This window comes from Macrotis lagotis, chromosome 4, assembly GCF_037893015.1.
Source record: "Macrotis lagotis isolate mMagLag1 chromosome 4, bilby.v1.9.chrom.fasta, whole genome shotgun sequence".
NCBI classification, from domain to species: Eukaryota; Metazoa; Chordata; class Mammalia; order Peramelemorphia; family Peramelidae; genus Macrotis; species Macrotis lagotis.
Genome location: NC_133661.1, coordinates 33626273 through 33653596, shown reverse-complemented (window position 1 = coordinate 33653596; position 27324 = coordinate 33626273). Strand labels below are relative to the sequence as shown.

The window sequence follows — 27324 nt, the reverse complement described above, 5'->3', positions numbered from 1 at the left end:
TGCCAGCCGAGCCCACCGCTGATACGTCACTGTGGTGTGGTAGTAACCCTGGGCTTTCAAAGGGTATGCTAGTAGGCTGCAAACTCTGGAAGGCCCTACCCAAATCAGAAACATGTGCTGAGGATGAAGCAGGTCAACCTCCAGAAGGCTGGCCACTGGGCCATGAGCCTGCCTCAAAGAAGGCTGGGAAGGGTTCTGGACCAGCAGAGGGAATGCCCATGCCAACAGTGATTCTGGTGATACCAACTTTACATGGTTTCTGTGAAGATCAAAGAAGAATGTCTGTTGGTTTTGCCAACATTAGGATAACCATGTCCAATGTCAGCTGCACTTACTAGGAAAGAAAGGGAGATGCCAAGCATGGGGGCACCTTCCCCTCTTGTCCAGGAGCCTTTCCCCTTACCCCTTCACACTAGTGCCAGCCTAATCTCTGCCCATGTGGGTCCTGGGGCCATCTGTCTGGCTGAGGAGAGGGGCCTGATGGCCAGAGAGCCAGCAGAGGGGGAAGGTGGACAGTGTCATAGAAGGAGACCTGGAGTCTGCCACGTCCTTCACATGTTTTATCTGCATGGGTCCTCCCACCCATGCTATGGGGAAGGGTACACATTATCACTGCCCATTTCACAAATGAGGAAACTGAGGCTCACAGAGGGTATGGACAACACTCTTGATGTTCTCCCCGAATATGATAGGAAGTGAAAAGGAAGAGGACAGAGAGAATTGAGGAATCCCCACCCCCATCTTCCAGCATCTACAGTGCTGGGATTCATTTCGATCAAAGTCCTACTTTGATACCCTGTGACAGTAGCCTTGAGGAATCTGGGTGCATGTCAGCCCAGGGTCGGTGATTCAGAGAAGGGGATGCTCTGGTGGCTCTCACCCAGCCCGACGATGGACTGTGCCGCTGCTGCTACCAGCCCCAGAAGGCAGCCCAAGTGAGGAAAGTTTTTGGTGAAACTTTCAAGAGTGAAAGCCAATCTGCATGTGAAGAGGCTTTAATCTGTGTCAGGGAGAGGAGAATGGGGGCTGCCAAACTGGATGAAGTCCCTACATGAGCCAGACACTGGAGACACAAGAAAGCAAAAAACCAGACCCTGCTTTCCAAGAGCAAGGGTCTAATGTGACCAAGCAAGTGACCTGCGAACCCAATACCAAGAGGTCAAGTGAGGAGGATCCTCAACAGGACACACGGGTCTCAAGGGGGGCACTCCTAGAAGGAGGGACATCTGCTGGGACCTGAAGGAAGCCTGGGGAAACTCAAGAGGTAGAGTTGGGGGGGGGCAGTCCAGGCTGGGGCGGGGGGGACAATGACTAAAAATGCCTGGCCCTGGGAGCTGGCATTGCAAGAAGGTCAGTGTCCTTGAATCACAGGAAAAAGGAGAAAGAAGCCTGCACAGGGAGGAGGGGCCCAGGCTGGGAAGGGCTTGGAACAGCCTGTCTGGCCTGGGGGATGATGGGGATCCCCAGAGTTCTGAGATCAAAGGCTCCTTGGAGTCTCCCTAATTCAGGGGTCAGTTCTTCCCTGTCCCTCCAACCTGGCTCACGTGGTTTTTCTCTCATCACTCTGCCTTGGTCACATTCCGTCTCCAGATACAGCTAGCTCTCTGTGCTTTCTCCACCTCTGGGGTCCTGCCTTTGAAGCCCCCTCTAGTCCAGAATTGGGAGCTTTTAGGTTTTAGAACACATTATAGCTAGGCTATCTCACGTGCTCCTAGGAGGCAGATAACCGCCTGCTGAAAACTATTGGGCCCTCAGCAAGAACAGGAGACGGGGAGGCCTGTGGGATAGTTAAACTCTGGAGGAGATTTTGTGAAAATGACTAGAACGCGAGTTTTGAGTTGGAAGCTGAGGTGTCGTGAAGTGGAGAAACTCCCCTCCAGCCCTCTAATCTCTTGGGGAGGCGGTGCTGAAATCCAGCTCTTTAGCATGTACACCCCTGGTCCGGGGCGCCCTCTCCCTTCTCCGTTGGAGGGAGCCTCTGTCCTTTGAACGGTACTCACCCAGGTTACTGTAGGTGGCGCTACAAGGGCTTTCGTCGGAAGGGTCTGAGGCTTCCTCCTTCTTTTCCTCCCTCTCCGGCGTTTGAGGGGGCAGTGCTGGCGGGCCCAACACATTGCTGCCACCCTCCTTCACAGGAATGGTTCTGGGAACGCGGGGAGGGCACTCCACCAACCCCTCCTGGGGCACTTGACTGCAACAAACAAGGTCAGGGTCACACGAGGGTCTTCAGGGGCCTGCCCATCAGTGTCTCTACTCACCCACACCCCAAAGGTTCTCAAGAAAATCAAACAGGCTCTCTAGTCCCTCTGACACAAAGCCCTGAATGATCCCTGGGAATGTGGCCTGCCTGCATCTGACCAGATGTCTGCCACTGAAGGTGGGAACTGGCGTGGGGTGGGGAGGGAGGGCTACATGCTTTTCACTGACTATGGAGAAGTCTTGTATCAAAACCAAAGTCCCTTTGAGATGGCAAAAGCCAGACACAATCTGATAGTGGGAGAGGAGAAGACAGTGAGGCCATTGCCTTGGAAGGTCGATTTCCTGCTTCCAGAAGCAGACTCCCTGAGTCTGAAGGGGCCTGGGAGGGGACCAGTTTGACCTGAAGCACGGAACTGGTATTGCTGTCAAAGAGCCATTCGGCCAGTCTGAAGGCCTCCTTCCCAACCTCAAAAGGCAGCTCAACCCCCTGTTGGAAAGCTGGAAATGAAAGTCCTCCTTAAGTCTGGTTGAAATTTGCTTTCCTTTAATTTTCCCCTTATTGGTCTTGGTTCTGTCCTTGAGGGCTGGTAAGATGAGATTCATTTCTGATCCAACCCTTCAAATAACTGCAAACAGTGACCGCGTCTTTAGGGGATCTAAAGTCTTCTCTTAAAAGAACAAAGGGAGCTTCTGCACCTACTTGGGGTTTTCAGACTTTTTCCACAGACACTCTGAAGTGCCTTCCCAGGCCCAAGACTGCTGGGCTCATTGCTATCCCGCTCTCCTCCCGAATCCCATTCCTATGGGCTCAGCATCTGGCAGCTCCTGCTTCCTGTCCCCACCCCTACCTGGGTTCCTGGGAGTCTGCCATGGGCAGGGCGAGGGAATGGGCTGATCTGGCAGATTTGGGCAGGGACAGTCTATTTTCCCACACTGCTTTTGGCTGGCATAGTTTAAAAAAAGGCTGGCTGTATTAGTCAGAAGTAAAATCTTAGGGAACTATCAAGCTCGAGGGGGCCTTTAGGAGCCACCTAGCCCACGGACAACACTACTCGGGCAATGTCTTAATCATGGCCCAATTTCTATTTCCTGGGTGGAGGAAAGGTGAGGAGGAACAAGGAACACATACACTATTCAATGTTGGTTCTAGTTTGCTCATCATTAGAAATTAATGCGGCATTTCTAAGTACTTTTTATAGATTTCTTTAAAAGGAAATATATTTCTGTCTAGTCTTCTGTTGGTGAAGCACATAGCACCTGGGGAATGGAAGGAGCAATTCTGGGGGGCAAGGAGCTCTTCCTCATCAATCTTTCATTACTGAAAATATGCATGTGCTTAGACAGAAAAATAGACCTTGGAGTCTTTTGACTACCAACATTCAAAAATACCATTTCACAGCATGGCAGAACCGGGGGACTCGTACACACTGGAAATGACTAATCACCCAACAATCCAGTGATTGTGCTTGAGCACACGGCCTGGTGGAGAAGGCTGGGGCACAGCCACCATTCTCAAGGGAGCGGCTCTAACGGAGTCATTGGAGGCTTCTTACAAACACAGCTTTGGACAAGGAGGCCCATGCCAAACAGGCTGAATTTAATGCAAAGTCTGTCTTCAACGGGGTAGCCCCCCAAATTTAAATCACTGAAAAATAGTAGCAGAATAATCCACTGGAAATAGCATTCATTGCATTGGAGTGGTGGAAGAGGAGGAGGACTGGAATTTCGGGGGTCAGCTGAGTCTAGGCCTTTTTCATCATTTGTTGTAGGGGACTGGACCAGATGGACTCAAGTCCCCTCTAGCTCAGCATCTAGCACCCTTTGAGTCTTTGATTTGGAAAAACCCTTCTCTTCTAAAAGTGCCCCTAATTAGACCACAATGCAAATGTTGCTCTAATCAGGAGCTGTGCTGCCTCTGCTTTTCTACCTGGGCTAATCCATGCTGCTTGACACAAACTGGAGCTATATAAACATGTTAGTAGATACATATTCAATGTGACATTTCAAAAAGACAACATTTATGATGATTTGAAATCAGGATTGTGGATCACAGATTAGCTTTGAACATGCTTCATACATAAAAGTGTGATTTTTCTACTAAAATGCTTATTTTGCTGGCTATGAGAGTTAATTGCAAAACACTTCTGATTACAAAGCAGTGAATAATGTGATTTTAAAAAGAAAATGGCAGCCATGAAAAAGAAATCTCCCAGATTTTCTTCTTCCAACTTTGGAGGGTCCCAAAAAGATGATAGTAGGTCCCTAATGTTCTGCCTCTTTCCTCTTCCTGTTTAAAATCTCTGCCACACAAATAGAGATTGCAAGGAGACCATCACCAATAAGAGGTGAAAACCTTTTGAGGATCCTCCAAGCTGGCTCTGACCCTACCCTTCTCCACTTACCTGTCTGCTTCACCTGTGAGACCTGGGATCTTGGAAGGAAGCCCGGGTGTCCGGAGCTCTGCTGGGATATAAAATCCCTCAGCCGCCAGACACATGGCGAGGCTCCCTCCCTCGTGGCAGGCTCATTCCTACACACACACACATGCAGCACAAGCTCCACCAAACCCAGGACCAGGAAATGATAAAGAAAGACTCACCGACTGTGCTCACTCACACAATTCCCCATTAGAGGAAATTCTCTCAGGGCCTTCTTGAGTCTGTTAATCATGTTTAGAGAATCTGTGAGCCATTTGATCCCCCTGAGTTGTGACTAGCCACAAGCTAGAGGCCTCAAGTCTGAGGAGTGAGGTCACCTGCTGCACCCTCACCTTTACTTTAGGGGCTGGGCCTGGGAACTGGGCCAGGCAGTGTGAGAACTTCAGAAGAGGAAGTGACGCTGCCAGGGCTGATTCACTCTCCCAGACTCATCTGAAGTGGAGAAAACCGTCCAAAACAAGGAGCTACATGGGGAAGGAAGGAAGGGCAGGAAAGCACTGCCAAAGCTCATGAAAGTGGAACCACCTGAATTTTCTCATGGCTGCTGAGATTTAGGGTAAGAGGAGCATCCAGAGACAGGGAGGGGGGCTTTCAGTGCACCCCTGCAATGGGAAGAATGACTCTCTGTCTGACTGAAGCTGCAAAGGGGAAAGAGGGAAGGAGAAGTTGGGGAGTTCAGGTTCAGATGTGGGCACATGCGGAGGCCCAAAACGAATAGACACAGCATCCCAATCACTCCCTGGGGACCAGAGAAAGAGATAAGCAGTGGGGATAAAGAAATCTCTGCTATTCATGATCAACCATCGGGGTCTACATGCAGACTTATGATTTGGTACTAATTTTGGATGAGTCCTTTCTGTATCACAGAGTCCTTTCTGTATCACCCTTCCCCATTTATGTTCGGTCTTCACTCATTAGAATGTTAGCCACCTCCAGGGAAGGGGTGCTTTTCTTTTTTTAAGTTGTATTTGAATTCTAGCACTTAGCCTAGGGCCAGATACAGTAATCACTTAAATATTGATTGAAAATCTACAAAGTATCCAAGTTAATAAAATAATGCTTCATAAATCTAGTATTATCCATTAACCAAGTGGCCCTCAACTCTTTCCTGGGAAATAATCTAATCCAATTCAATTCAAACATCTAGGAGGGAGTACTATGTGCTAAAACCCAGAGCTCCAGACTTGGGGTACAAAGATGAAGAAAATGAGAGCCTGTCTGTCCTCAGAGAGCTTACAATCTAGTAAGAGGCTGAGACCTGTACTAAGAAGGCTGAGACACAGCAGAACGACTGAGGCAAAGGAGGCACTACTTCAGAGGTCTCCTTGATGCTCTCCTTTGCTTATCATCCCAGATGAAGTGACCCTTCTCTTACCCAATCCCTTTTATCTGTGAACTTGATTCAGCTCCTCTGGGCTCCCCCTGGGCTGCTTGGGGAGCCTGCTCCTGCCTTCACTTCACTTTCTCTCCCTAAATTTTCAACCTCTCTCTATCCATTGATACCCCCACACCTCTTCGATTCTTAAAAAAAACAGACTGCCCCCCTTTTCACTACCAATTCTTAGAAATGTCATCTTCTTGCCTCCACTTTCTCACTTCTCAGTCCTTTGTAACTGGCCTCCATTCTGAGCAATAGCTGGAAAGGGGTTCCTTCCAGGCCATCAATGATTTCTTTACTGAATATAACAGCTTTTTTTAGTCTTTGCCCCCCTCAGCCCCTTAGAGTGCCCGACACCGTTGGCCCCCATGTTGTCTTCTGTTTTTTTTTTTTGCCTATTATAAAGAGTTGAGACAATTTATTTTAGTAGAGAGTGGGTGAGGGCCTGACACCATGGATGTAAATGCCACCTCTGTGAAGAGGGGTATGTGTGTGTGTGTGTATGTCTGAGAGAGAGAGAGAGAGAGAGAGAGAGAGAGAGAGAGAGAGAGAGAGAGAAAGAGAGACTAGTCAGTGGGGTGCTGACTAAGTAAAACCATCAAATTACCCACCCTCCCTGAAGTGCCAGTATCTAAACCTAGGAATGTATCTATATTGAATTAAATCAAAAGCATTCCAGCTAAGGGCTTGTTTTGCCAAGATGATTCTGAGGAGCCATTGGATTAAGTGAAAACAGTGAAATACATTAGATTCCTGGCTGCTTGAGGACCTCTAGACAAGATGGGGCCCTGGCCTCAGCTTCTCTGCCCACTCCCCCATGGCTGAAGGACCACTCTGGAAGCCCGGGAGAGCCTCAGGATCCACCCCTGAGCATCCCAGCAGCATACCTGAGTCTGTGGAGGGCTCTAGGGCCCTGACCCCAGGAGACCATACTCTGGGGGCTGGGAGTTGCTTTGTCCTACATGCTCTCTGAGCTCAAGCTCTCCTTCCTCTGTATAAGGCAGAGTTTTGGGGGGATATTTTATAGCAAGTATTCTTATCGCAACCTTCAGTTAACAGAACCCCTCAGGGTTACTCCAAGATTGAGGGGGACCCAACGAAGAGGGGTTCAGTTCATGTAACATACTATACCATAAAAAAAGACAGATCTAAATAACAAGACACTTGACCTATCACTTCTTGAAAATGTAGAGGTAAACTGATGAAAAGCCCTTTAAGTATATCACTGGGTTCTAGAGTGGGTGGAACCCCATTTTTATAGCTACAGAACTAGAGGCTCAGAGAGGGAAGGGCCCACACCTGAACCCTAATGGCAGCAAGTTGCAAATCTGAATTTTCAACCTCTGACCCTGGGGCTCCCAGACCAGTCATCCTCCCATCCTGCCAAGCTAAGGTGCTTTTTTCTACAGTATAATCTAAAAACCTCCCTTGAAGACTCTTCCTTCCGGCCATGAGCACATGTGGAGTCTGCTCTTCACCTTGGTGTTTTCTATCTATAGGAGTCCAGTGGTGTCCTGGCCTTAGAGCGGCTCTTTAAAAATGTCCTTCTGATGAGCTTTTCATTAAATTAAGAATTCATTGCTGATATTTGGTAGTTGTCTGTGTTGATTCACTCACTCCAATGGTTGCACAAACAGTCAAAGGTGCTGCCCAGAAACAGTCGCGTTGTTACAGATTGGTCTTTTGTACAAACGAATCCCTTGGTAACTTTATCTCCCATCACCTTGCAATATTCATACATAATTCAAAGCTGCAAAAAGCAATCTCCTGCGGGAAGCTCACCCAGGTGGCAGGATTAATCACTACACCATCTCATAAAATAATCCCCTTTTTTACTTGGCAAATTCATTCAAGACAGATTTTCATAAAAATTCTGTTAAACATCTGAACATATTTTTTAAAAGCAAATCAAGTTCCACATTAGGAAAGATTAAAGCCCTTTATGTTTCTGAGTCCTTACTCAATTTAGGTTCTACTTGTCTTACTAGCTAACCACCTTCATGTTCTCAATGGTCAGAAAGAATTTCCTTTAGGCTTAAGCAGACACCTTTAGCCTCATAAGGACCAACCTACATTGTACAAACTTCCAAATCCATATTTTCAGTCTCCTTTTAAACAGCTACATCAGGAAAAGATAGTGAAAAAATATGGGTTGAAAAATATTCTGAAACCTTTAAATAAGGCCCAAATATTCTTTAAACATAATTTTAAAACTGTATTACTTTTTTCAAGAGGGGTGAGCGTGTATACACAAATACACAGAGATGTGTGTATATATTCATAATCTGTGAATGTGGGGGGTATTCTAAGGAAGGAGCTTTGTAGAAATATCATATGCATGGTGCATTGTAGAGAGTCTTGAGTTATCAAATCCCACCACCTTTGTAATCCACTGAAAAGGAAAATAAAATCTCCATCTTTTCCTGTCTCTCTGCCTGCAGGACCTCCCACCAATCTGACATTTCTTAATCCTATCTTATTTTCCAGGTCATCAATTTAATTCTCAGCCCTTTCCAGTCATTGGCATTCTCAGTCCAGAAAGCCTTGTATTCACTGATCATTATCTCAGAGCCTTTCCTTTTCCTCTAAGCCTTCTGGAGTCTTTGAGGGAAAGCTTCAAGCTTCTTATTTATCCATTCCACACATTATGATTAACCTTTAACTAAGATCTGATGAATTCCCACTCAATAAGTTTGACAGAATGTGGTGAGGCAAATGTGTCTCTTGCAGGGGTGAGGTCAGACCTTTGACCACCCAAGGTGGACAACAGAATTCGTAGTCTGGGAGAATGCCACAGATCCGACTTGGTCTTGGGCTTCAGTTTCCTCCCCTGTAAAATGGAACAATAATCTGTGCCCTCCCTGAGTTGCGTTTTAAGGAAAGCCACTTCTAAACTATTAGGATACTCCCTTGTCTCCCCCCACCATGAGCTGTGGTCTTCTCTGGCACAAGATTCAGATCAATTCAGCAAACACTGAAGATGCATTTGCTTTATGAAGGGGACCAGAATCATAAGGCATGAATATCAAATCAAATATCTTCAAAACATTCCTCAGTAGGAGATATTAAAGGGATAAAAACACGTCCCCGTAAATCATCATGGCTAGAATAAAACTTAGACCTCTTGATTCCCTTCCTCCATGGCTTTAAATAATAAGAAATATCTAAAACTAGAAAATTTAGGTCTTTAAATCCTATGAAATATAAAGCTCATGTATATTAGATCCTCATCTCATACCATCTACCCTAATAAATTCTAGCTGGATCATAGACAAACATAAAAAAAAAGGCTTCATAAAAAAGTAAGAAGAAGAGGAAGATATTTATCTCGGTTTTATGTATATGGGGAAGGAGAAGGTGGGAATACAATTTCATCTCCTGAGCAAATAGATGAAATTATAGGAATATATAGATGAAATCCAATTAGATGGATTTGATTAAACAAAAACATTTGACACCACAACAAATGTGACCAAGACTGAAAAAAAAGAGGAAAATAACAGCAAAATTTAAAAAGTATTTCAATCAAATCACTGTGAGAGTAGTGTCATAATGGGCTAGGTTGGTCTAGGTTCTTCCTCTAAAAAAACCGGGATTTCCTTCCATAGCTTATGGTCAGGAAAGTGATCAGCAATCCTGCAAGAGCTGCTGGAAAGTGGGCTATTAATTACTACTAATAAGGGAAAAGAGAATGTCAGCTCTTGAGTATTAGCTCAGAGCAGCAGAGTTAAACTCAAATAAAAATGGGGCCACCACACCCCACAGGACCCCTGCAGGTTGCATACAGACTTGGAATGCCACACAGGAACAGGCTTCTTACATTTTTATGTACTTGGCTTGACATTTCTCAATTACATTTGCATCTGGAGTTTTAGGCCACGTGATTGACATCTCTGCTTCTGCTTCAGGGGATCATAGACTCTGTGAAGGTAGACCCTCAGATAGCCTGTCCATCTTCTGTTTACCTCAATATGACACAGATGATTGTGGGACTATATGTTACAAAACACTGACAACTGAAAATCAACCAGAAGGAAAAGCACCCCTCAAAATGGTGACACCAGGGTTGATTCCCAGTTACACCGACCAAGAGAATCAGGAGGTCATCTCTGGTAGAGAATCTTGTCATGGAAGGGCAGATCCTGGCTCCTGTCTAGCCCTAATGGGGCTAGTGTCCACATGGGGAAGGTGCTGGTATAGGAGGTAGAAGATCTGACTTGGAATCACAAAATATCAGAGCTGGAAAGAATATTAGCCTCACTTTCTCAAATCGAGGCTAATATGAATTGAGTGACATATTCAAGATGCCACAATTATTAAGGAGAAATGACAAGACTTGAACTCAACGTTCTTCCTAGGCTGTCACCAGCTTATTAATGATGTGACTCTGGGTGAGGCATGAGATCATATGCCAGATTCAAAAACATGAAGGGACCTGAATTTGACAGTACTTCACAGAGAGGTAACACTTGACCTGCTGACTGAGTGACTTGCAGCTAGTAAATCTCAAAGGTGGATTAGAGCCCAGGTCTTTCTAACTTCAAGGCCTACCAGTTGGTCCTACCTGTTGAGGGAAGACCAAGGACACAAGGCCATGACTGGCTACTTCACACGAGACCTCGGCCTCTGTCAGCTTATATTTACAGAGCACTTTGTGTTTACAAAGGTCTTTCTTCTCAAGCACCCTATGAAGCAGGTCCCTCTTCCATGGAGAAGCTAAGAGCGACTAACTGACATGGCCCAGGTTACACAAAAATGACAAACCAGACTTCCAACTCAACCCTTCCAAATGCCAGGCCAGTGCTCTGTGCTATCACCACCTCTAGCCAGGCATTCGTCCGTGCTCTCCCATGACACAATCATGGTGCTCCGTTGGGGAGCTTCCTTATGGTCACTTAAACACATCACGCTCACTCTGTACAACGTGGCTCATGCATCATCTTTTTCATTTCTACTGATATCTTCAGCACCCTTCTCTAAGACCCCTCAAATTCCAATGAGTCTAGGGACCCTCCCACCAGCACTGTGGGAAGTGTGAATCCCATTTCCTAGAATATCTGGTCTAAGCCCAACCTAGAAACATTCTTAACAAGAGCTTATTTAGCCCACCTCTAGCAAAAGACTCCCAATGACCAGAAATCAGCTCTTGACATATGTTGTGCTAACTTTTGGGAAGGATCATTCAACTTTTTATAAATTGCTAGGAAGGTTTCTTAAGCATACCTATGGTCTAAATTTTCTGGGTTAATCCTAATTCTGCTTTTTGGGATCAAATTAACCACTTAATCAATCTACAAGCACCAATATGCAAGCTCTTGTGGCATGCCAGGTGTGCCAGGTGTAAGTGAATGGGGATATAAAGGTAAAAATGAAATCATCCCTGGCCTCAAGGAGGCTCTATTCTATTCTGTATGTGCATTAGGGAGTGGGGAAGAGGAGCAATGAAAGTAAATACAAAATATAAATATGAAATCACTTGGCTGTGTTTGTGGCAGGGGGAGTGCTGTTTGTCCTTTGTTCTCAAAGAGGACAAAGTAGTTGAAGAGTAGAAAAGACCGAGGAGGCAGAAGAATGGGTGAATGCCAGTTATGGGGATATGGAAAGCAAAGGTAGAGTGATAGGAGATGGAACTTTCCCACATAAGAGTGTGGGTCAGTAAACAGCTATCCAATCTGTCCTTCTTCATCAATAGGTCTGGAGAGGGAATCCTCTGGGGTTCCTAACTTCCCCGGGGACTTGGACTGAGCACCATGCTCTACATGTGGCTTCCCCAAGCTGAGGACAACATGGGACTTTGGTCTACCTGTCGATATTCTCCGATATTCTCCAGCTTCCCATCCTTGTCAGGAACAAGGCCTGTCCAGCTTCAGGCAGTAGTCACTTGAGGGGAGGAAGTCCCCATCTCCTCAGGAAGTCAGTGCTCCCCCCCCTCCCCGCCCCTGCCCCCAAGGAGATAAATGATTGGTTTCTGAGAACTGTACTGTGCAAAATCTCCACACTCCTTAAGGCTTTGTTCTTTTGAGACCACTCCTACTCCCTTATGTTAATGAATCACATCACGGAAGAACCATGTGGGGATAAACTGCCTGTCTATGGAGTTAAGCCTTTTAAATGGTGTCTGACTATTCCAATCAATCTTACATTGCTGTGATGGTAAATGACTGCTAAGCGAGACAGCGGCCTAGAGATGAGAGGACAAGGTTAGGAACCAGGGCCTCCGATCCAATTCTGGCTCCTCTACCACCCTGCTCCTTTATCCAATTATTCATCTGGAAATTGGGGGGGAGTGAAATTTACATGAGTGAGGATTAATTAAGAAATTCCCAGAAAATGCTTTAAAAGAGAACTATACAAACACTGAGCGTTTCCAGATTGATAAATCAGCCCCAATCACCAAGGCACTTATTATTAGGTATATATTCATTCTAAATTTAGCAAAGACTGATTTTTAAAACGTTTGCTCAATCCCACCAGACTAACCAGAAAACCTTTATATTTCAACAAAAATTATTCAGTGGCCTATTTGAGAAGCATTAAGTTTATTAAGTCCCTGTTCTGCTAGTTAATATGCTAGCAATGCTGGAGTCAAGGAAGCAACAGTCTTGTCCTGCTTTAGCCACAAACTTGCTGTGCCCTTATCATAGGGCCTAAACTTGTTAAAAGTATCTGTGAGAATCCAATGTGCAAATGTACATAAATGTGCTTAGCAAAAAAAAAAAAATGGAAGCTTTAAATATATTAACTGCTGGGGCATCAATAATGCCAGGCACATATTTTGGCAGCACTCAGAAGCAACATTGCTTCCTCCCAACCACAGGAAGTAGGTAGTACAAGTATCTCTATTGTCCATATAAAGAAACAGGCTGGGAGAGGCTGTGTCCTCCCTTCTCACCTCATCCCACCATGAGGTCTCTCAGATTTCACAATCAGTGGACTCAATGCTTCTTTAGCATCACTAGACTGTAAGCCCGCAGAAGGTAGGGGCTGTGTCTTCCCAGTCTGTGTATCATCCCCAGAATAGTTGGCTCTTCTTAAGAAGTGCTTCCTTACTGTCTGTTGAAGGAGTGAATTCTAGTTAATTCAAAACAATACGGACTCTATTTCTGACTCCAAAACTTGTAAACCATGCAGTTCTCTTAAGTCCCTGTCCATCCTTGAGCCATTTCCCAGGTTATCAATGCTGCTCAATGAGAGATGACTGATGGAAAGTATGCTCCTGTCACTGTCCACATCAAAGGCTCTATTACAATTGGCAATTAGTGAGGGAGCCCAAAATGGATCAATTTTCTCTTAAAAAAACAATTCTTTCTGAATTAAATTCAAGGCCTCAGTGACCTATCCTAAACTCCAAGAACGTGTCAGCAAATGTTGATGTATTCTTTATAAATGCTGACAGACCAATCTTTTATTCTTTGGCACAAAAGCATAGAGATTTGGGAGAGCCAAAGGTAGGAAAGCTCCTATCTAGAGCCTTTTCCCTTTAGAAGAAATGAGAATTTGATCCTTGGAGGCCAATACAGCCCCAGGGATGAATGAATGACTTTGATAAGATCTGTCTTATTAAAAAGTGCAGGCCCTGAAATCCAGAGCTATCTGAATCTTGGCAATAGTCACCTAAAACAATTCCAAACTTAACCCCTGAAAGTATGATAGGATGAGAGCAAAGCTTTAAGTCCTTCAAAATGACCACAGTCTAATAAAATGTTTTGATGCCTCATTTTTGGTTCCCTTGTCATCCCAAATTATACTGATATTTATAACTCCCTCCCTACAAACATTGATAGATGGGTGAATGCATGTGGGTAAAGGGGCCCTCAGGTATCCCTCCTAGAATTTTGAAGGGTAACCTGGTATATAGGTTAGTCTAGGACTAACCTGTACCTGGGAGCAGGGGTCAAGTAGAACTCAGAAGGAAGGCTCTAGTGAAGTGCCTTAGGGAGTTATATCCAGGGAGCCCTCATACCAGAAATCAGTTCTATGACAAGTGTGCAAAGTATCCCCATTCCTGATCCTTCTGCTGAACTGCCCAGGATTCTGAAAAGACTTCCCTCAGAGATCATAATACTATTGACCTTGAAAAGGCCTTTCACTTAAAGATGAACAAACTGCCCTCTGGTCAGACTCTCATCATTGGAGTGATTCTGAAATCTCATAGGTCAGCATCCAAATGGCATTCTCAACCTGGGCCCCTCCCCTAATTCATAGTTTCCATTTCCATCTTCCAAAACCCTTAACTGGGGTGGCTAGGTGGCTAGTGAATAAAGCACTGGCCTTGGAGTCAGGAGTACCTGGATTCAAATCTGGTCTCAGACACTTAATAATTACATAGCTGTGTGGCCTTGGGCAAGCCACTTAACTCCATTTGCCTTGCAAAAATCTAAAAAAACAAAAACAAACAACCCCCCCCCCCCTTAACTTACTTCCCCACTCCACCTCTGGCAACCACAAAGAAGATCCTATCTTAGATCTGGCCATCACCCTAGGCTCCTGAACTCTGAAATCCCCTTATCTAATCACAATTTACTAGATTTGCACCACGCCCTCTGGCTTCCAAGACCAAATCCTGCTCTTTGTCCACACAGTGATCTCCAATCACTTAGTGCTTCAGTCCTCTCCCTCATTTTCTCCTCCTTTCCCCACCTGACCCCTTGGTGAACCAAGTTTAACAGACTGTCCTTTTCTCTTGAGTCCCTGGCCCCCTTATCCCATGGCTAGTTGGGCCCTGCAAGCCTTAGTCTTGGCTCACTCTTACCTTTCATCACCTTTGCTCCTACACACCTGCTGCTGAATGGGAGTAGAGAAAATCATGCAGAGTGGACTGGGTCCTGGACAGAGTCTTAGCTAGGTTCTCCCTGCTGCTCAGCAATCCTACTCTAACCCCTCTTATCTACTCACTGCATCCCTCTCCCCAGGGACCTACCAAACCCTTTTTATCCCTCCTCAAACATCTTATAGCCCCCCTTCACCCCAGCTGAGAACCTTATCTCATATTATAACAGAAAACTTGGAGGCCCTTCACCATGAGCTTTGTCTTCTCCCTACTCCTCATCTCATAAGACCTGGATACATTCTCTCATTCCTTCTCAGAAGGCCCTGGGGGTCTGCAGACAACAGCCACCAAGATTTGGATCTGGTATCAGATGTGAATAGTACCAACCTCTATGGAGAAGTTACTGGGTGATGATGGTAGTGACAACTTGGAAATGGTGGTGAAGAACAAGGAATATTCCAGTTTCTCCCTCCATCATTTATCTCCAACCTCTCCTGTTCAGGCTGCTTCCCTACTGCCTACAATCATACCCATGTGTTCCCCCATCCACAAAAAAAAAAACCCTCACTTGGTCATTCTATCCCGGTTTGCTACTTCTAACATCTCTCCTGCCTTTGGTCAACAGTGCTTTCACTTCCTCTTTTCTCACTCTCCTCACTTTCAACAATCTGGTTCATTATTCAAAGTAGCTTTCTCCAAAGTTAACAACTTTTTCTCTTTTTGCAAGGCAATGGAGTTAAGTGACTTGCCCAAGGTCACTCTGCTAGGTAATTAAGTGTCTGAGCGCAGATTTGAACTCAGGGCTTCCTGACTCACTGCGCCACCTAGCTGCTCTCTCAACCATCTCCTAAATGTCAAATGGCCTTTTCTTCTTCCTTGTCCTTCTTGACCTTTCTACTACTTCGGAGGCAGACAACTTCTCTCTAGGTTTTGGGAACCCTACTCTACCCTAGTTCTCCTCCCCCCTGATGCTTGCTCTCAGTCTCCTTTGCTGAGTCCTTATCTTGTCCTCTAAGGGCAGGTGTCCCCTCAGGCCTGTCTTGGGCCCTCTTCTCTTCCTCTTCTATACTATTTTACTTGGAGTTAAATGTCATCTCTATGCCATTGATTCTCAAATACGCTTATTCATTTTTAATTTCTTTCCTGTCCTCCAGTCTTGGTTCTACAACTGTATTGTTAGAAGTGGATGTCCTATAGACATCTTAAAACATCTATTCAAAATGGAACTCGTTCTCTTTTCCCTTAAGCCCTCTCCCCTTCCAAATGGACCTGTGATGTTGAGGATACCACAATCCAAAGCACAGATCTGACTATTGTCACCCCTTGCTTCCCTCTACTCAATCAACTCCAATGTGCCCCATCCCCTCCAGAATCAACTCTAAAATCCTGTTTGGCAGCCCAGTTCTATTTTCTCCCTCTTTTCTAGTCTTCCCTTGGTTCAGTAACCCTGGCGTGTTGGCCAGGTTCCTCAAACAAAAGACTTTGTCCTGGCCGTGGGCACTTTCATTGGCTTTCCTTCTAGGCCTGGAATGAGATGCCTCTACTCCCATGACTGACCTACCTCTACTAAAAGCCCTTCTTCTACAGGAAGACTTCTGCAACCCCTCAGTTCCAGTGCCTTCCCTCTGTTGACTTTTTTCCCCCTAGGTATCCCATAGACAGCTTGTCTGTCCACAGTTGTTGGCTTAAGGTCTCCTCCCTTAGATTGGGAGCTCCTCAAGGGTAAGGATATCCTTTGTATTTCTTTGTATTCTCAGGGCTATAATCCTAAATCTAGGTCTCTTGACTCTCAGCCTGCCAATTTCTCTCTCAAAACCATTAACCTTGTTTAAATGGACACAAAGTGGTTGGGTAAAAGTGATTTCATTCACCAAGTCCTTGAACGAAATCTGACCCACTGACCTGGAATGGAAGGCTGCCTCTTCCTGTATTGGATGGGTTCAGACTCCACCATAGTGACAATTCATTATTTTTCATACTTGACTCCATATCTACAGCCTAGCTTTGGCATTTCAATTTGCTTATAGGAAAACTCTTATTTTCATCTCTTTCAACAGTGTGTTCCCAGCTGTGGAATGATAATTTAATGATTACACTGTCATCAAACAGGAAACACAAACGTTGGCATTTGGCAGCATGTTTTCTTCTCAAAGTTGCTACAAGCAAATATTAAGTGTGCATCGAAGTAAATGAGATAATTAGTGGAAATACAAGTGTGTGGATTTGCATGTGTGTACCCATTTACAGAGCACTCTTCAACAATTCCATGGGAATATATCACTCACTTCCTGCAGGTAGGACAAAGGAAAGTTTGCAATTTTACTTATTCTTTACTAATACATGATGTCACATATTGCTGTGAAAGTTGTTCTCAACAGTTCCCCCGGACATTGCTCCCTGGTATAGTCCAGCCCGTCTGGCCTCTGCGCTCCCCCCTCCCCCCTCTAGCTCTGGCTCTAGACTGGCCTCAATCCTGGTCCTCCCTTGTGACTGGACTACCCTGCCTCCTGCCCTTGGCCACAGCCTATCTCTTGCTTAAACCTCCCCTTCTGCATAAAGCTTTTCTTGATTCCCTACAGCCAGCACCCTCCTTCCCCAATTACTGTATTCAACTATCTGCAATTATTTGAATGTATTCATTTGCTCTGTAAGGTGGGATCCCTGTATGTGTTCCCTTCACCTACCACAGGGCTGGTTCTGCAACAACATGGTCAGAGCTCTTCAAGGCTCCTGTACTGAGTCTAGCTCAGGGGGCTGTGCCCAAGGCAGGATGTGCTGGCTGGCATCCTGAGAGGTCTGGATGAGGACTGACCTGGGAGCAGAGTCACTGCTGCCATAAAGCTTGTTTGGAACTGAGGTAACTAACAATTAGATCCTTATAAAAGTGGATTGAGGGCTCCCAAGAAAGCAGCTCCCTGTCATCAGAGGCAAGAGGCTAGGCCTGCCTGGGCCCGGTCCCCTTGTGGGGCCTTACCCCCACCAAGATACCCTTAGATGCCCAGTGTATCAGGACTACATGCAGATGGTGCAGGGCATCCAGGAGATGGGTGGGCAAGGCTGCTACCTGTCCTTGCTGCCAATCCTGATACACCTGGTTTTCACTTTGGAGCATTACTGAGGGTGGGCTGTGAGAGGGCAGAAAGAACAAAGGGGTTCTAGTTAGAAAACCTGGCGCTGAAACCCAGTCTATCACTTGACTATGAACTTTGGTGGTCCCTTTGGGACCAGCATCACCCTCAGACTGACTTATGGTAAGGACCAGAATGCCTCCCAAGAGGGGGGAATTTACAAAGTGCCCATCAGAGGAGGGCCAGTATCATCCTCAAATAAAGAGGGAAACTGAGGCCAGGTGAAGTGCAATCATTTGCTTGGGGGCACACAACTAATAAGTTCCAGAGCCAGGACTGGATTGTAGCCTTCTTGGCTTCTTTCCATTTCATCACTCAATCATCCAACCAAAAGATAGTCCCAATTCCAGAAAAAAGGCCAGACTCAATAGTTTCTGAATTAATTATTTTCCCAACTTGGCATTTCAAAGCACAATTAATAGGCTTTGGCACAAAAAGGGAATTACTTAAAAAAAACCCATGTAAAGGACAAATGAGTGGACTTTATTTACTGCAAACTCTGTCAAGTGGGGCCTGGATAAATATACCCTGAACTAACTTAATGAAGAAGTAAAGCAATGTATTGATCTGTATGAACCATCTGCCGTCTTGTCCCATGTAATGCTTACTAATGTGGCTTCAGTGCCTTCCCTCCCAAGTGAAACACAGAGAACCTGGAGAAGAACACTGATGGCCCTGGGTTTAGAGTCCTAGGGCCTGTATTCAAGTCCTGGCTTGGGTCTTGCATTTCTGTGCCCTCAGATGGATCTGCTTCCTCAGCTATAAAATGAGGGTTGGCTCCATGAGTTCCAAAGCTCTTCATTATTCTCAGTCTTCCCAGTACTTTGTAATGACCAGTACATACTCTAATAGAGCTGGATCCAAAGACCAATGACCCAACCAGCCTCTTGCCCCTTGACAGTTCTCAAGGTGAATGGCTTCGAGGAACCTGGGGAATTGCTCAGGCTGAGGGCTCAGGGGTCACTCACCAATGATCATTTCAGGAACAAGAATGCTCACTGTAACAGACTGGAGTGAGACTGACCAAAGTGAGGGCCTGAAGCTTTCGGGGTGCTTTATGACTGACACTTTTCAAAAAGTCAAGGTAAGTTCTGCATCACTTTCTTTTGGTGAGGAATGTGAGAGTAGCATGATAAACCTCCATGTGACACAATCAACTCTGATCCACACCGGTGACCAGATCCCATCAGAACAGCAACAGCACTGGCTGTATGTGTGATGGAGGGGGAGGACTGGGCCACCCCATCTACCCAACTGTGTATATCCCTACAAATGAAAATACAACCTGTGCCATTTAACACTGAAACCAGAGAAAGGCCTCTGGTGTATCAGTTAGATTCTCAATGGAGGATTAAAGAAGGACATGAACAAAAACTATGTAAGTTTAAAAAGGTACCGAAGGGCTGCTCTCTGCATTTGTAGATGGGATTCTTCACAAAAAAGAATAGAGACCCATGGAAATATTCAAGCGTTAAACCTAATCTTGCATTTGTTGATGAAAAATCTGGTTTAACTAAGATGTCACATTCTGTCATATTCAGTATTGCTATTTTTTAGAAAGGAAAACAATGGGAATAATTCACATGGGGAAAAATCAGTTACATTTCCACATCACTTATACCAGTAGGCCCTCATTCCTTTTTCTTTTCCTTTTTTCTCCCTTTGTCTCTAGGTAGCAGAACAGTTGGTTTTTCTTTTCTTTTTTTTTATAACAACATCGGGAAGATTGACAGAATGCTGCATCTAAGAGGATGAGGATAGCAATCAAACAACAATCATCCCCATTAAAAGAAAGTAAGCTAGACAGAGATGAATGTCTTTGTGAAAACCAGAGATGCTATCTCAAAGAGCTGGTCTAACTACCAAAGTGGGGAAGAACAGCCTCACCATTTATTAATTTGTTCCTGTGTCTTTCTCATTGCCCATAACATGTTATTTATTGTTAACTTCTTACATGGTTGTCTTTTTTCCAATGAACCCGCTTGGTTTCCCCTAGGATGCAGCAGGGCAGGGTAGAAACATGTTAGCCAAAGAGACAGAGTCTTCAAACTTTGCCCGGGATATTTAGATCTTACTAATAATATGCTAATCTGGAAAGGCAGTTCTTAAGATAGATGTTGGTCATAGTATGCAACTTGACCCTCCTAAACAGTCACTGAGGGAACCTACCATATATAACAATCATGGTGGTTAGGCCTCCCCCAGTTTTGCATTCTACACTGAAGAAAGTAGATGGTTCTAATCCAAAAAGATTACCTGAGAATCTTCTTGGGCATATGAGATGGAGAAGGATGATTCCTCTTTTTCTTTTCTGCATCTTGTAGGACCTTTTCTTCTATGTCGCTTTTATCTGAAATCACTACTCGCTCCACCCCTGGCTTGTCTGAGTCCATGCTCAGCTCTGTCTGGGCTGAGTCACACCTATACATGAAAACAATCGATGGCTTTTCACTGGAATCAGTTCTTGACTCTGTGAACCAATGATGACGCTGAACGGGAGGTGGGGGCAGCATGTGGATGACTGTGCCGTCGAGGCCTACCAGCTTTCCTTTCTCTCTCTCTTTTTCTTTGTCTTCTTCCTCATCAGCCTTCTTACGGCGGAAGAAGCTCTTAAACGATATCCAGCGCTTGGGCTTGGCATCGGCTGCCCGCCTGCCCTCAGAGCTCAGGACAGACTCGGCCTCTGTTGACCTGGTGGGGCTAGTTGGCTTGCTCCAGTGGCTGAAGTGTCTTTGCAAAAGGTTACTTGCATGATACGGAGAAGAAGTGGAGCGCGGAGGGGGAAAGGGAGGTGCAGGTTCAGTCTGGGGACTCGGTGTAGGAGTGACAGCTGTGTATTTGGAGGAGGGACAAGTGGTGGGCTTGGAAGGTGGCTCTTTCTGCGGGGCTGTGCCAGGGCTTTCTGTGGCTGGGGAGGCTTCATGCTCATGACTGGGCTGTGTGCTGGCAAAGAGAGATTTTGGCCGTGCTGGAGGGTTTGTAGGGGCATCGTCGTTTGGTGGCAGAGCATACAGCTCCTCTATGCTACAGGCTTCAGGGCCAGAGGGGGGCGTCTCTGGGGGAGACTGTGGAGGCTGGATAGAAGCCACGATCTGTGAAAGCACAGTGCTTGCCTTTTCCCGGTTGCCGCTGTTGCCCAATGTTGGTGACTCCAGAGCGCCTTCGATCTTGGCTACAGTCTCTTGGGTGGTTCTTTGGGTTCGTGCTGGGGAGCCATGGGCAGAACTCTGCCGTCTCTGGGGGGAGGGCTGGTTTCTACTGAGGCAGCTGTTAAATTCCTGGACCTTCTGTGCTACAGAGCCCTTCCTGTGCTCTGTGCCACCAGGTCGCCCCTTCCCCAGCGAAGCATCAGCAGGTTTGCTGGTGGGACTCTCTGCTACTTTGCATTCTGTTTCTATTTCTTCATAAGTGTGGCTTATTATGCTTGTGGTTTTATCTTTCATTGACAGCTCTCCACTAGTTCCCAGAAAACTTTTATAGATGGCTAAATTGTCATATGCATTAGGATTGATCACAATGGGAACTTTGATAGCGTTCTTGGAACTACGAGCATAAGTTGGCTCATCATGAATGATAATTGGGAATGGAGGCATGCCAGCATTGTTGTAACTATTAAATTTGATTTCAGATAAATTGGGTGACTTAACTGGGATCGTTTTGGAAGAAATACTTGTAGCTGTGGGTGACGTAGGGGCTGACTTATGGGAGTTTTTCCTTGGAGGTACAGTTGGTCCTGTGCCACCAGTGACTAGTTCCACTTTAGGTATCTTTTGGCGTGGGCTTGTACTGGATGTCCAGACTTCCTGATATCGGATAGTACTGGATTTTTTGAAATGAGCATTTCCCTGGGCTGAAGTGGAAGTAGGAGACATAAGTGGGGAATTTGGAGTGGATAATGTGCTTTTGATTTTAGGACTCTCAGTTTGATTGTCCATGTGCTCACTGGTCATCGCTGCTGACACGTCGACAATTGTATAGGGCTTGCACACTGGCTGCTCCAGATTCACGACTCGGTAAGGCTTTGCTTGTTCTTCCAGAGGCACTAAGTTTATAGTTACTGCTTGCCCAGTCACATCTGTAGAATTTTTTCCTTCTTGTTTTTCAGTTTGAAGGGCAATTTTGCCATCTTTTTCTTCTAATCGGAGAGCAAGGACTGCCTTGTGGGTCTCTAAAACTTGGGTTGGACTTTTTGGAGTACTGGTCATGTCCTTCCCTTGCTGATTATCAGGATTTTCATAATCTGGTTCAATTGATTTAATCTCCTTAACATCCTTAGGGCTACCAGGAGATGACCCTCCATTGCAAAGTTTTTGAGATGAACTACTGGCTGTCCCAGAGCGAGACTCCTCTGTTAAGGATGACTCGGGGGATGTGGAATCCGAGGAGACCATGCTCTGCGTGCTTTCCTGTCCATAAGGGATTACTGAATCTTCTCCGTAACCATTTAAGATTTCATCATAGGTATCATCATAGTCTACTGCACAGATCCTCTGAAGAGATTTATTTCTCATGGGGACAGTGTTCCATTTTTTGCCCACAAAGAATCGAACAGGGGAGAGGGTATTTGCTCTGAAGTTAGCAAAACGAGGTTGTCCTCTCATACGAATTTCCATGGCCAACAGTTCTTCATCACTTTCATCCCAGCTCTCGTGTTCTTCATGCATACCACTAAAAAAAGCATCATCCTCACTCTCGTCTTCACTAGAAAACTCTGGATAACAAAACCGACCCCCTTCATTACTGATCACTTCGGTGCTACCACTCAGAATAACATGCTTCCTTGGAGAATCCTTCATTCCCACCATCATGCAACTGGGAGGAAGCTTCCTTTCCAGTGACCGCTTGTAGCAGTTATTGATTCTTCCCAAGAATGTTTCCCTTGAATTAATTTCATTTCCTATTCGCTGGGGAGTGGGATCCAAACCTGCTATCTCCTTTAACACTTCAGTTAGTCCATTATTGTTATTTGCTATCTTACTCACACTGTCACTGGTGCCGAAAGGCCTATGAACATGGCTAAATCCTTCAATCTCTTCTTCATTGTTGTTATTATTCAGTGGTTTTTTGTTCAAGGAAGCCCTATTTCGGGTCCAGCTGATGATCACCGGTTTGTTCTCACAGGGCTCCGGAGGGCTGGCTTCAGCACTCATGCTCTGCCCGCCAGCCACCATCATGGTGGGCTTCACAGCGATGGTGGGTTTTTTGGCCACAGGGGGTCGGAAGTTGCCTGTGGTCCTGACTCGGTGGTTGTTGCTGTGGTTCGCGTTGGTCTTTGTGCCGCTGGGGGGGAGGGGTGCTGCTTCTGGGGTGGGGGGCAGCTGATGCAGGCTCTTGGGCTTGAAGCAATTCTTGCACTCACCAGGTTTCCAGACGTGCTCAGTGAAGGTGTTACAAGCAGACATTTTTCAAGGAACTTCGCGCTTGCCGCTCCACTCTCAGTGCATGGCAAGGTCTTCATCCGCTAGTTTTCAGTCTCCCTTCTTATCATAGCAGCTCTTTGAAGTAGTCATCAATCTGAGGAGAGAGGGAAGGGAAAGGAAAGAAGTTGGTTTATCATGATATGTGACTGACAAGAATTTGCCCAATGACTCAACTGCTGACCTTTTTATGATGGGATTAAAAAAAAGATGGCATCTGCTTTAGAGTACATAGCCATTTTCTTCCCTGTCATACGAGGGAGGTCAGAGTGTCCTGTAATTCTGTGAATTTTCTCATTGTACCACTTAACCTCATCCACTGGGCTGTCACTGAATTTTCCAATAGACACTAGGTGACACATTCTCCTTTTGTCACTAGTGTGGACAATTTCCACAGGCTCCTCTCCCTCCCCCTCACTCCTGGGTTTTACATGTCATGCTAGCGGGCAGACTGGCATCAAACTAATATAATGATTGGGAGGCCAGTACTGCTCTCATAACAGGGCAATGCCAGGTTCCAGGTTCAGAAATACTGTTGATTGCCAAGCTCCCTCTTGGTGCAAACTAGGAAAAGTGGATCTTATTTAGCCAAAGCTTAGACAGTAAAGTACTTGTAAATAGCACTTGTAAAGTCCTTTCCTTTTAAGAATGTTCAGATTGGAAGGTGAATGAGCTTTAACAAGCAAAATCCCAGTGGCTCGGCTAAAGTCTCAATTTATTCTTGGCTTGGTGTCAGGGAGGTAACACAGGAAAAAACCAATCACCACTTCAGAGCAGATGCAAATCACTCATCACTTAAGAGCTGGCAAATACTTATTAGGCACCTACTGTATATCTATCACTGTGTGAAGTGGATTGATTCTGAAAACAGCAGCAGATAATGTTACTTCTCAAGAACTTATAAAATAAATATGTTGAAATAGAATATTACATATACAGAGTACTTTCAATTAATTCAAAATTTGTCAAGTACCTACTATGTGCTAGGCTGGAGATACAAAAAGAGGCAAAAGTTCTTGCCCTCAAGTTTAAAGTGGGAGACAGTAAGCAAACCTATATGGATAAAAAAGATAGAATACATATGCATATCGATGATAAACACATCATATACATTTGTATATGAGTATGTGTGTATATACGTATAGATATATCTAGGAATATGGCTTCCTGGAAGGTCATCTTAGGGTCAGTAGAAGGGCCAAGACCAGCGCCCAGTGGACGAGGAGCTTCCTGGCTTTCAATCTAGCACTGTGTATTCTAGACTGGGTTCCGAATATCCACCGCTCTCTGATAATTGATGAGTTCATAAGAAGCAAAGCAAAATCAAACCACCCAACACCCTTCTCTCCATATTGGGCTGGTCAAAGTCTGCCCAAGACAAATGCTTTCCCTACTTAGTGTGTAAATAACTTAATTCAGCCAAAAAGAGAGCTGTCATCTGATGGGCAGGTACCATGTTATCAATAGGACTGCCTACTGGGATCCCAGGGAACATAACTGGCTTTTGTCGGTGTCACTGCAACAGAAACTCATCAAAATGGGTTTGACAACATGCTCAAGAACAGGTATTCCAGGGGAGGGAGGGATTCCTGATCACCAGCCTGAGGCCTGGCAAGGGATGGCGAGCAGGCCCCTTCCCAGACCACCAGGTGGAGCTGCAGCCTAAGCTGAGAGGCCCTTCTGCAGGCCCCAGACTCGAGCCAGTGGGCCAGGGTGTCTCATTTTGGAGGCTAATTATGTTTGGAGACTGTGTTAACACTCTCTCAAAGAGTCTCCAAGATGAAAAAACCCTTGCAGGTACAGATCTATGCAAAGATTACACCTTTGGTTTGGAGATCTTTGCTGCATCTTGACTCAAGTCTTTGCAGCCATCCCAGCTGGAGCTGGACACCCCACAAGAAGTAGGGATGCCTCCTGCCAAAGTTAAAACTGAGAAAGGTGTCTCCAGAGGGGGTGAAGCAGGAGGCACCCCACAGACATCCTGATTATGGACACCCATTAACTCATCTGCATGTGGCAAAGCAGAAATCTCCTCATCTCTCAAAGGAAACAGTGATGATGAGTGCTTAAGACTTAGAAGTATCTGAAGCCTCTATAATCTGGAAAAAAGATTCAACCTTTGAAATGCTCTTGGCACTTTGACAGTTTTCAGGACCAAAGTCTGAGGAGTCAAACATTTTCTACTAATACGACTGTCGAGGAAATTCTTCCAGGAGGCAGATTTCCATTCTTTGGACCCCGGCAGCCTTTTACAATTTGCTCTTGGTTCTACACATCTCTCCTGCTACAGAGATGCTGACGAGCTGATCGTTCATTTTCTCCCATCCCACAGTTTCTTCCTGATCAGAAACAAATAACCCTGATCAAGTCTATAGTTGGCAGAGCTTGGCAGTCCCCAGTTAGCTCAGGGTGCTGGGGGCCATGGAGGTGGTTGAGTAACTAGCCCTGCTGAGGGCTTTTCTAAAGTCACTGATTAAAGTGAATGAGGAATTGGGCTGCCAGGCTTCTTCCCAAATAGTGCTGCTCCCCAAGGCCATCATCTCCCCTTATAAAATCTGTCACTTCACAAAGGAAGAAGTAGTTGAGTCAAGAAGTGAGCCCCCAGTTTGTACCCTTACTGCTGTATAAAGGCTTTTAACATGCTTCCAATGAGCCACAAAAGCACATCTTTTACCCAGATGTTCTGCTCTATCTCAGGGTCTCTAAGATGAACTTTACAGCCAAAGGCCTCATGACCATTTTGTAATGGAACAGACGAGTTGCTTGCTTAAAATGGGAAGGAAAAAGTGACACTCAGACCCACGTCAGGACTCTGGCCTTTCCTTTCTGCCACAGTCAAAAATGCTGACCCAAAACCCCACCCAGCTGCCAAAACCTCCCCAATATGACTAAAAGGGTGGAGGGGAGGAAGTGAAAACAAAGTTTGAAGGAAGAAGTTGCACAGGAGACAAAACCCACCTTTAGTATGGAGAACAAAGAAAGTATCCCAGGGCTGACACAGATCCTTCCCTTCACAGGGCAGACTCCATTTTGCTGCCCTTGAGATTTGGCACCAGTTGATTCTGTGCTAAGGACAACATTCCTGGGAAGAAGGTAGTGTGGGTATTAGGATGTTGAAATTGAGGCTTGGAGATGTGCTGACTTGTCCTGTCACACAGCCAAGAAGCATTGGCATTGTTATGAGAAAGAACCCAAGTCTCACAAAATCTTGTCCGATGTTTTTTAAACAATGCAGATTCCAGGATAATGAAAAATGAAAGGGGCAAAAAAGGTCCAAAACAGGGATCAAAGATGAGTTAGAGAAGAAAGTACTTGCTGCTTAACTGTGACCCTAACCTTAATTCTATTCATTCCGATGAGAGGGGGAAAAGGGAAGAGAAGAAAGGAGTAAGAAGACCGACCCTGTTATCTGTAGATGGATGATTTTTGTCAAGTTGACAAAAAAAGAATGAGTCAGAAAGTAATTTGTTAACACTACCATTTCTCCCCAAGGTTCATCATAAGGATTTTCTAATGAAAGAATTTACTTATCTCTCTAACTTAATAAAAGTACGAAAAGTAAATAAAGCAAAAATTTCCTAAATAGGAATCAATTGGGGAGGATGTCTGAATTTTTGAGACGTCCAAGATTGGCAGTCTCCAAGCTTTCCATAGACATTCACTGCATTGAACTCAGTTGTACTCAAGTGGTGCCGGTATCATGAGTCAGGCTTGGGAAGCGATTGGGAACGCCCCAAGGGAGGCTTGGCTCACTGTCCAATTTCAAGTCAGCTAAATACTGCTGCTGCTCAGCCTCCTTCCCCATCCCAGTGGCGGTGATTAATTTAGGTTAGCAAGTACCTTTGTATAAATCCAAATAATTCAATCCCATCAGGATTAAAATGAATGCTGGATACAACCAAAACAAACAGCTTTATCGTAGGGGAAAAAAAATGCACCAGTTTATACCAGTCTGAAGGATTAGACTGTGCATTCTAAGCCAAAGACCAAGAAT

The 27324-nt window shown here is 45.3% G+C and overlaps 1 protein-coding gene across 8 annotated transcripts in view; it reads right to left on the bottom strand.

Annotated features, from left to right (window-relative positions):
• The window catches only part of PEAK1 (pseudopodium enriched atypical kinase 1), a 256307-nt gene that overhangs the window by 37883 nt on the left and 191100 nt on the right, over positions 1-27324 (bottom strand). For 6 of the 8 annotated variants that reach the window (XM_074232467.1, XM_074232470.1, XM_074232474.1 and 3 more), the window contains exons 5-7: positions 20170-23427; positions 4799-4858; positions 2001-2191 (exon numbers count right to left, since the gene is read on the bottom strand). In XM_074232467.1, coding sequence (XP_074088568.1) covers positions 2001-2191; positions 4799-4858; positions 20170-23315 — 3397 coding nt within the window. In that variant the 5' untranslated portion in view covers positions 23316-23427. Of the gene's footprint in view, positions 1-2000; positions 2192-4798; positions 4859-20169; positions 23428-26288; positions 26413-27324 lie in introns of all 8 variants that reach the window. The other 2 variants (XM_074232472.1, XM_074232475.1) reach the window with 2 other exon arrangements.